The sequence below is a fragment of the Nothobranchius furzeri genome, chromosome 4 (assembly GCF_043380555.1).
Source record: "Nothobranchius furzeri strain GRZ-AD chromosome 4, NfurGRZ-RIMD1, whole genome shotgun sequence".
NCBI lineage: Eukaryota > Metazoa > Chordata > Actinopteri > Cyprinodontiformes > Nothobranchiidae > Nothobranchius > Nothobranchius furzeri.
In genome coordinates this window covers 86048274-86058086 of record NC_091744.1, presented here as the reverse complement: position 1 = coordinate 86058086, position 9813 = coordinate 86048274, and the positions used below count along the sequence as shown (strand labels likewise).

Genomic DNA, 9813 nt, shown 5'->3' with positions numbered 1-9813 from the left:
GATGTGTTTGGGCGAATTAGACGATACAACTTTGAACAAAAGTTAGACCTGAACCAGCAAGTCACCAACTCAATCCCTGAAAAATCAACAACAATAGATCCATCATGATCCCGACTACTCAATAATATTAAGAAGCCTAAGAAAAGAGAACCTGGGACAAGAGAAGACAGCTTTATTTCTGAGTCATGCTTCCTGGGCTTGAATCCATCAGAGTCCCTTCAGTCACGCACACTTGGCTGTCGGCAGACAGAAAGCCAAGGTGGAGGGAGGCACCAGGATTTCAGTGAAGATGGGTCGGTATCCGGCTGGAAGAGGAGGTGCGCTCTGCTCCAGCAAGTCCATCACGGCGCCTCGGATGTCCCTGGAGACGTCGCCTCGGATGTCCAGCAGCACAGAAACATGCTCGTCGCTGACAGAACGGAGACGACAGCATTGTCATGATAAAAGAAACACAACACGTAGAGAAAATGGGCCCTGTCAGCATCGATCCGACCTGGAGGGGATTTGGTGAAACAGCTACTGAAAGGTTTGGAATGTGAAAAAACGCACACGCGTTTAATTATGAGCATCGCTGCGTAACTACACACACGATGGGATGAAGAGCAGGAAAGGATCACCTGATGTCCGGGTATTTAGCTGCAAGTCCAGAAACCTCCAGCGTGAGCATGCCGGGGTCTTTGAGACGGACGAAGTCAGCCAGAGCGGAAAGTAAAGTCAAAGGATTCACCTCAGAGTCTGACCCCGACCCTTCCTGTTCAGACAAACAGATGAGAGGTCAAAGCTGCTTTCTAACACCGATTAAATCTACTTTTCAAACGGAATAAAAATTTCTAGGGCAGTTTCTGCAGCACTGACGCCGTGCAGACTCGTGCGGCCTTGCAGGGCATTCAGACGTTTGTAATGATCTCACCAAAATGTGGAAGACTTCTCTGAACAGCTGGTTGTCCTGAAGCATCTGCTGAGCAAGCTGCATCCTCTCCTCACCGCTGCGACACACCAGCTTCTTCTGCATCACCGCCCTGACGTATTCCACCACCATCAGCCACTGGGCCTCCTCCTGCAGGCGCTGCAGACACAAACCTGATGAGCAGTATTACCTCACACCTGCAGAGCAAACGTCATACGGTCCTAAAGAAATCTTTCTCACTACAGTGGAGAAATGTACATACATCTGGATGGTTTCTGCTAAATTCAACAAACAGAAGTAAATTGTTGAGTGGATCTGTTACCCGCCGGCAGGGCGGTCTAACCCGACCGTAAAGCTCCAGGTGACGCTCCAGGATGCTGCAGAGTTTGGGCGTGGGATCTCCCTGGGCCAGCCAGGGTCGGGTCAGCAGGCCAGGCAGGAAGAGCTGAAGCTCTAGCAGCAACTGATCCATCACCAGGCGACACGCCCGCCGCACCGCTCGGTCCAGAGCGGCCAGAGGGTTAGGAGGAGTCCGAGAGAACTGACCAGCAGACCGGGAGGCCTGTTGCTGCTGCAGGACCTCTGCAGACTTTCTGCATCGAACACAGACAACACAGAACCGTGTTTAAATCCATCTTCAGAAAACAGAGTAAATGGTAGAATGAAGAAAAACACACGAGCAGATTCCTGCTGAGTCATCATTAGCGCACTCTGAAGCAGTAAATGAACCAGAGGAGGTTTTGAAACCAGAACCCACTTGAGGATGATGCAGTTGCTGATAGAAGCCAACAGGTAGTGGAGGCAGAACTTGTTTTTGGTGTTTCGTGGATCCCTGCAATGCTCCTTCCCAAATTCAATCAGAGCTTCACGAAACCTGGAGATTAAAGTGACATTTAGATTTATTTACAATGCTGTACACACAATGAACCTCCGAGGGTGCAGATCTAATCTGGCCTTTAATCTGATGACATACCTGTTCAGGAGGTTCTCCATCTCATACAGCCCCATCTGGATGGTCTGATCCCTCAGCGATTCTCCGATCATCAGAGCCACCCGAGCATTCTCCTCCAGCATCTAACACGTTTACACAAAATACACATCACCACCGCACAGAGCTCACCAGGCCTGGAGCTGTGGTGCTGAAGCAGGGTATCTGCAGGTTTAAAGGAGCCACATTTAAGCCTTTTTAAGACCTTTTTTAAAGCCACTTTGACCAAATTTAAGCTATTTTTAAATTAATTTTAAGCTATAATTTCCAGCAATTGCCTGGAACCGATGCCAACCACGTCGTGAACAGTGCTGGGAGTAACGCGGTACAAAAGTAATTAATTACTGTAATGCATTGCTTTTAACTGTAATGTGGTAATGTAAGGCATTACAGGGAAAGAAAATGGTAATATTTACTCGGTACAGTTGTCAGTAACGCGGTAATTACAATGCATTTTAAACCCAGAATCAAGATGTGTTCCTTAAAAATTCAAATTGCGGGAAACCCGAAAAAGTTCCAGTATCTGCATATATGACGTCATTTATGGACTCAGCTTTGCGGGCAGAGAGGACGCAGCGGTAACGGCTCAAATACTCCAGCTGCATCCTACACCGCTGTAACATTCACAAAATCGCTCCACCAAAACAAAATAATTCACCTGCGATCGTTCATATCAGCACATGTTCTCTGGTATTCTGTACTTTTCTGACGTGCTTTGCCTCCGCTGAGTTAATCTGGGCTCCGGTGATTTCAACTCATTGCTGCTGGAGCGCCGCGCATGTGAAGATCCCTTTGGCTGATCGTTAGAAAGTAGGAAGTCTAGGAAACGGGTTTTCTGGAAGACGGAGAGAACATGCAGCATGCAGGAAGGTTAGAGAGAGAAAGGGCCGGAAATGATTCAAATAAAATCAAGAAAACAAAACAAAGTGCTTGAAAAGAAAAAATGTAGGTAGATTTATCCCCGATACACATTTTTACCAGTGAAAAGCAATAATATATAAGCATTTAATATTTATACATGTGATAGAATCAGATCACCCCAGAAGTCAGTCCCACATCCAGGGCCGTATCAAGGCGTTTGGGGACCACGGCAAATATAGGCTTGGAGCCCCCACCACCTCACTCCCTGCTCAGGTAATCTAAGATGGCAGCGTGCTGAGAGTACAGATTGTTGTTGCTTTTATTTAATAAACAATCATTTTAAAGAACTGTTTTTAACAGCAATCCTAGCTCAGACACCACATCACCTTCCACCGGATGTGTCATGAGTTCACCAGGCATCAGATTACCAAACCCATACTGAAGTTGTTTTGGTGAAAGTAACTTAGAGTAATGCAAAAGTAGTGTAATGCCTTACATTTTAAAATCAGTAATATTGTAATGTAATGAATTACTTTAAAATGAGGGTAACAAGTAATAAATAATGCAGTTTTATTACTACAGTTTTGAAGTAACTTGCCCAACACTGCTCGTGAACGTGGGATTAGCCATCCAGTTACCGTTAAACTTGCACTTCCCCGTGGCGCGAGCTCCCACTAGCTTAACCAGCTAATGTGCTCATCTAAAAATAGCCCCCTTTCACAACCAACTGAACGTGTACGGTTCCGCTTACGCCAACGTCGTACACAAAAAACACTGAACACCAACTAGAAATTCACGAAAATTTTATAGAAATAAAAGAATCTTGTTTATTGAGTCTTTGGTAATTTAAGACCTTTGGAAACTATTTAAGGATTATTTGTAATTTTTAAGGCCTTAAATCTGGAAAAGCTAATTTAAGACTTTTTAAGGACCCGCAGATACCCTGTGAAGGATGGATGGAGCTTGAAGAATTTTAAAGAAGCAGGAAGATGGCTGAATGTGTGTGTGTGTGTGTGTGTGTGTGTGTGTGAGACACTCACCTGTGTGATAATGGTGGGCAGGCTGGTTTGGTAGAAACCCTCGTGGTCCATATCTGGCTCCTGGTCTCTCTGCCAGTCTTGCAGCTCCACCTGCAGAGCTTTGTGCATCCACTCTGAGACACTCTTCTGCAGCAGCAGCAAAACACACACACACACACACACACACACACACACACACACACACACACGCACGCACGCACGCACGCACGCACGCACGCACGCACGCACGCACGCACGCACACACGCACACACGCACACACGCACACACGCACACACGCACACACACACACACACACACACACACACACACACACACACACACACACACACACACACAAGCATAAACACACACACACACACGCACACACACCTATGTTGTGTTAGAACAGTTTTCCCACGCATCTCAATTAAGGGATTAAGAAACGCTTCCATTCACCTGAACACTTTGCACATATTTGCTCTGCAGCTGCTCCAGTCCCTCTGAGGAGATGAGAGGTCCGAGCTCTGACCTCTCCATATCAGTCACCAGCTCCGGGTGTCCCATCATATCTGGGCTGCCAAGACAAGACCAGCAGGTCCGAGTTTCACGGTGAATGTTCCAGATGAGTCCGGCAGCAGTAAGTCTGGGATCAGATTTCCTGGAAGTGAGATTTCAGTTGGGCTCACCTGTTGTAGATGTGAAGCACCCAGTTGAGCACCGCAAATATTTCCCCGCTCTCCAGATCCCAGCTGCTGACCTGGACCACAAACATTACTCAGATGTGACGCTAACCTGTCATCACTTCAAAAAACGAACTCTTTAAAATGTATTCCCACGCGTCAAAACGGTGGAAATTCAACAATTATTTGAGAAAAATCTAAACGGTCCGTTTCGATATCTACGGTTCATGCAACACATCTTAGACTGTTGTAGTTTTAAACAGCACAGCTGAAAACGGCACACCTGTGCCAGGTGAGTGTGTAAACAGTGGTGGCTGGCCCTCAGGTAGGCGGCGGTCAGCTGGTAGTGCGTTGGGACGCAGTGCTCCAGTAGGTGGCGCACGGTGGCCAGGTCAGTCATGATGCCGTGCTGCAGGGCGGAGAGGTGACCGGCCAGGCCTGGACCACGCGTGTGCAGGTAGGAGACGCTACGGAACCGCGCGGACACCGCCTCCTCCAGTACCTGAGGGAAAAGGGATCCAAGACAACAGGCGTTTCTACAAACAGGTGCAGATTTGTCTCAAGTTGGGCTTTTATTAGTCTCCACCTGGAAGAAGGTTGCCCTCCAGCAGCGAGGCCGTCCAGGAGGGAGGGGCCGGCTGCTGCCACCGGACCCCCCCCTCTCTGCCAGCAGAGCTCGATCCAGAGCCTCCTCCCTCTCCACGATCCTCACAGCAGACACAAACGGTGTGGGGTTCTGACGGGCCAGAGCCAGGGAGCTGCTCACCACTGCCCACAGCTCTTTAGCTGCAGGAGGACGAAGCCCTCAAGTTTAAACTTCTGCTTTTTTATAGCTTTTAAATTTGTTCTGTTGATCCTTTTGACACAAAATAAATGTCACTTCATTCTGCATGTTCTGATTCTAACGTAACGTTTCCATCACTCCCGAGTAAACCTCGTCTCCTCACCCAGGGCGTCCACCAGCTGCCCGACTCCAGAGAAATACTTCACCACTAGCTCCTGGTCCTCAGAGCTGAGCGCGCTTCCTGGCGTTCCAGCTGCCCCGTGGAGCTGCCAGAGGATGTCATCCTGCCACCATTCCAGATCCATCAGGCGGGCGTGGGCCTCCAGCAGCCGCCGGGACTCCACCAGACGCTCCGTCTCCAACACCATGCTCTGAACTAGAAATTTCACATAAAGGGAGACGACTCCTGCAGGTTTAATATCTGTGCACGAAACCGTTTCAGCACGTGGTCACGTATTGGATCAGCAGGAGGTTAATGTGTTTAGGAAATCACATTTAATGCTTTTAAATCATTCAGAGCTTTAAAAATCGTTATACTTTTTCCTCTCCAGAGGGAATTCTTCATTTTTCCGTGTCAGCACAGATTTCTAAACACTGATCTGTATCTAGATTTCAAAGAAATGCAATATTACATTAAATTATTATTGTATAGCTTTAAAAAAATACAACTTTCTTAAAATGATTAAACAGAATCTTTGGGAAATGGAAAGAAAACTAAACATTTTATGATTTGATGAATAAATTTGACTATTTAACACATTTTCTGACATTTAATGAGGATTTGCAGAAACTTTAGTGGCTAAATTTTTAGTTTCATTCAACAAAAATAAATGTTGAAATGTGTGAAGCGACTCCCTTCAGCCTCAGGCAGTTTTCCTTCTGCATGATCCAATATAAACAAGTCTGATGTGGTTTCAGAGCATCTCACCAGAGTAAAGTCGAGGCAGGTTGCTGACGGCGGCGAGGAGCTGGCGGTGGTTGATGGAGACCTCCCTCAGCCTATCGAGAGATTTAACACAGTCCATGTTTCCATCCGACTCCAGCCCTGCTGCTTTCAGAGTGTGCGAGACCTCCTTCAGCTCGGTTCTGGCCTCCCGGAGCTGCTCCAAACCCCAGCCCACGCCCTCCAGGTAGGATTGCACCATAGACTGGAAACAAACCACACGATGACGCTTTGGTGTGCAGCAGAGATGCAGCTGTTGAGTAAAGCGTCTTTTTTTTTGCTCGTCACCTTTAGTCTGGCGTGAACGGAGGCGGTCCTCTGACTCTCCCGCTTCCTGTATTGGCTCAGTCGCTCCAGATGTTCAGGCTGACAGAAAACCCCCGACGCCCACTTCAGGGCAGCACCCCGGGCCAAGCGCTCCGCCCGCTCCACCTCTGGCCACACAGCAGCCTCTGGCATTGAGAAAAACACACAAGTCCTTAAAGCATTTTTCCTTTTTGCAAAAAAGCTTCAAACTGATGCTTCGCACGTTTCCATCACTACAAATGTGTCTTCAGATGAACTATCCTTGTTCTGGAGGGTTTTGAAGCGGGGCACGACCTTCCCTACGACAAAAGAAAAGAAAAAAAAAATACGTGCAAACCAGCAAACATTTGATCCTGTGAAGCTTCATCATCATCACTGTTGGAGAGAGGAAACTCAGCATGCTCCGAGGTTTGGTCCCAGCTGGGCCGCTGACGCTCTGCTGTAATTTAATCTGTTTTTAATCCATTTCTCATTGAGCAGCAGAAGAAACATCTTCACTAAAGCTGCAGAGCTTATTGTGGAGGTTTCTACTAATCAACGCTGCATTCAGTTAAGAAAAGACAAATGTCGTCATTACAGGGTGGTACTGGGACAGGAAGTCTTAATGCTTTTTATGTGGCTTCCTCCCAAAACAAGTTTAAGTCTTCTGACCTAAGTGGTCTAAAGAGTAAGAAACACGAGAAAAGGATGCGATCAGATGACGGAAACAAAACAAACAGGAAGATTTCTGCTCTTTATGTTCGTGCATTTTTTTTCCCGGGACTGCGCTGCTCTGGGTGGCTGCATGTTGGAGTAGCTCTGTTGACTAAATGTAAGTTTTGCCTTTTTTTGGACATTTTTTCTTCTAGTTTCTCAAGAAAAACTGTATTTTTTGTACACTTTACTTTTCTGTTTCTGGTGCTGTGAAGCTTGGAGGATTTTTACTGCTATTTTTTTTATTTTTTTAGCTTTTTTCACTTTTTGAGCATTTGTTATGATGCGTAACCATGGCAACAAGCTGGTTTACAATCAGAGCAGCTGATTAACATTGGAAAGGCTGAAATAATACCTCAACTGAAGCCACAAATCCCAAATGAGCTAAAACGTAAAAAGCGTGGGTGCAGAGCGGGAGCAAAATGGAGACAGAGAAAGAGGAAATTCAAACCATCTCTTCCATCGATCATAATGGGCAATGTGAGATCACTGGCCAACAAGATGGAGGAACTCCAAGCCCTTTCGAGGACTCAGCCAGAGTGTCGGCAGTTTCGGAACCGCTGGAGGAGATAATGCAAAGAAGGATTCTCCAGAGAATCAAGAAAATGATGGACAACCCTGAGCATTCTCTTCACAAGACTGTCCGACAACAGAAGAGAGTCTTCAGTCAGAGGCTTCTTCAGTTTCACTGCAACACTGACCGCTACTGGAGATCCTTCCTGCCAACAGCCGTTGTAATATACAACAACTCTTTGATGACCTGATTAATATTATTATTATTCTGAGCTACTACAGCAATCAGTTTCCCTCTGGGATTAATAAAGTATTTTTGAATTGAATTGAATTCTTAGAGATAATGAAAACTAAAGTAAAAGCTGCTTTAGAAAGATCTTGATGATGAGCATGCTCAGCAGGAGGATGTTGTGGATGTGCTCCATCCAGTCAGGTGACACTGCAGGCATCAGAGTCACGTGAAGGGGCTTCACTCAGAAATGGGGCGTGATGTTCAGTCAGCGGGTCAGAAACAGGCTGAGCGTTAGGTAGCCATCGCCCCGAACACAATGTCACAAGTCTCTTCCTTCAGGTATTTAGACGCCTCAGTTACACAAACAGGCCCGTCTCTGTCTCAGACCGGGTCATGGGGCATCGGTGACAACACCATCAGCAACTCCTCAAAACAATAAACCACTGAGCACCACACGCAGGAGAGTGATGAGTGAGATGTGATCTACCTCTGCAACAACATCCAGCCCAAACAGAACCCGCCTCTGATCAATGCGCTGTAATCCTGCTGCAAGCTGGTTGGTATGGAAACCAGGAGAGCCGGAACATTACAGCTGGCTCCATGGCGACCAAGTGGGCAGAGCTAATAAAATTTGCAGCGCTGCTAAAAATTCATTAAAAAGGATGAAATCGGAGGCGTCAAACTCAAGTTTCACATCCAGAGCTCCATAAATGTGTTTGTTTTGTGTGTCTGCAGAAAATGTCTCAATTCTTGCAGAGTTGTTTGTTCAGAGTCCAAACCTGAGTTTATTTTTGTGATTCTGCAGCAAAAACTTCACATGAAAGAGTCAATTCAGGGTCAGCTGGTTTCAAATTAAGCTGAAATGACATCAAATCCCTGCAAGATGACGTGGCCTATTCCGATGGCCCGAGTTGAGCGTTCATGTTTTAAAATGTGTCACATCCAGGGACCTGATTCGGCTACTTGAACTCATTTCAATGCTTTTCGAGACTTTTAAGCAGTCATGTTTCACCCAAATCGACCATCTCGTCTTTTGGTCATCTGAAGAATCAAAACGCATCTTTTAGAGAAGTTAACTCAAGTAGAGAATAAGTCAGGAGTTCTCAGCCTCTAAAGACACACAAAAGACTAAACTAAGCACTGTCCCTTTAAATGTTTGCATAAAAACAACAACTTGATCTATATGTGAACTTCTGTGGGAAAATGTCCCCAAAGTTCCCTTCTTATCTCAGAGGATCGTCCAATAACATCTTAGCAGAAAGGTTTTTGAATCCTAGCTGACAGAGTTGGTTTTCTGAAAACGCTGAAGCTGTTCAGATGGAGGAAGGTGCTGATGGCAGACCGTGGATCAACACGGCCCCTAACCTGATTCTCCAGTGATGACGCTGCAGACGACATCCACCGTGCTTGCAGAGACTTTAGAAGAAGAAGTGGGCATTGGCCTGAACAGTAAAGCTGCCTCAGAACAAACAGGGAGACTCTCTTTACCTCTGGGGTTGTCACCTCCATTTTCCTCGTCGCCAGCTGACATTGAAGTTCAGTTCTCAGCCGCCTGTCCACCTGACGAGTCCTTTCCCCCAGAGGGCCAACGCTGAGGGTGCCCAGGGCACGAGGCAGGCGGAGGAGGGTGAAGGAAGCCAGAGAGGAGACAGGAGAGGAGAAGAAATGGTGAAGGAGAAAGGGCACATGTCCATTCTACTAACAGCTTTCCCATTTTCCCCTCCCTCCGACACATCCTCTGCTGAGAGGCCGGCAGGAAACAGAGGGAGGAGAGAATGCTGGATGGAGAGGGGGAGACAGAGAGGGAGAGGGAAGGAAGGAGACGTGCTGCATTCAGGAGCCTTGGCAGAAGGTAGTATTTATTATTAAAACAACAACTTTGCATC

The 9813-nt window shown here is 46.7% G+C and overlaps 1 protein-coding gene across 1 annotated transcript; it reads right to left on the bottom strand.

Moving 5' to 3' along the window:
• Nucleotides 1-9613, bottom strand: exoc3l1 (exocyst complex component 3-like 1). Its single transcript, XM_054733451.2, has 15 exons — nucleotides 9416-9613; nucleotides 6472-6635; nucleotides 6169-6388; nucleotides 5404-5616; nucleotides 5043-5242; nucleotides 4740-4958; nucleotides 4463-4533; nucleotides 4233-4350; nucleotides 3797-3922; nucleotides 1881-1981; nucleotides 1665-1781; nucleotides 1230-1500; nucleotides 911-1066; nucleotides 618-751; nucleotides 1-409 (listed from the first exon to the last, which is right to left on the bottom strand). The coding sequence occupies exons 1-15, from the start codon at nucleotides 9456-9458 to the stop codon at nucleotides 223-225; spliced, it is 2340 nt and encodes a 779-aa protein (XP_054589426.2). The 5' UTR covers nucleotides 9459-9613; the 3' UTR covers nucleotides 1-222.
• Between the last annotated feature and the right edge of the window lie 200 nt (nucleotides 9614-9813).

What these genes read in the sequence shown, in the direction of transcription:
- exoc3l1 (XM_054733451.2), bottom strand. Translation starts at nt 9,458, where the DNA reads ATGTCAGCTGGCGACGAGGAAAATGGAGGTGACAACCCCAGAG. An exon ending in GGAGGGCAACCTTCTTCCAG is followed by an intron (nt 4,959 to 5,042) that starts GTGGAGACTAAT and finishes CTTTTCCCTCAG; the next exon opens with GTACTGGAGGAGGCGGTGTC. An exon ending in AGCAACTGCATCATCCTCAA is followed by an intron (nt 1,501 to 1,664) that starts GTGGGTTCTGGT and finishes TGTTCGATGCAG; the next exon opens with AAAGTCTGCAGAGGTCCTGC.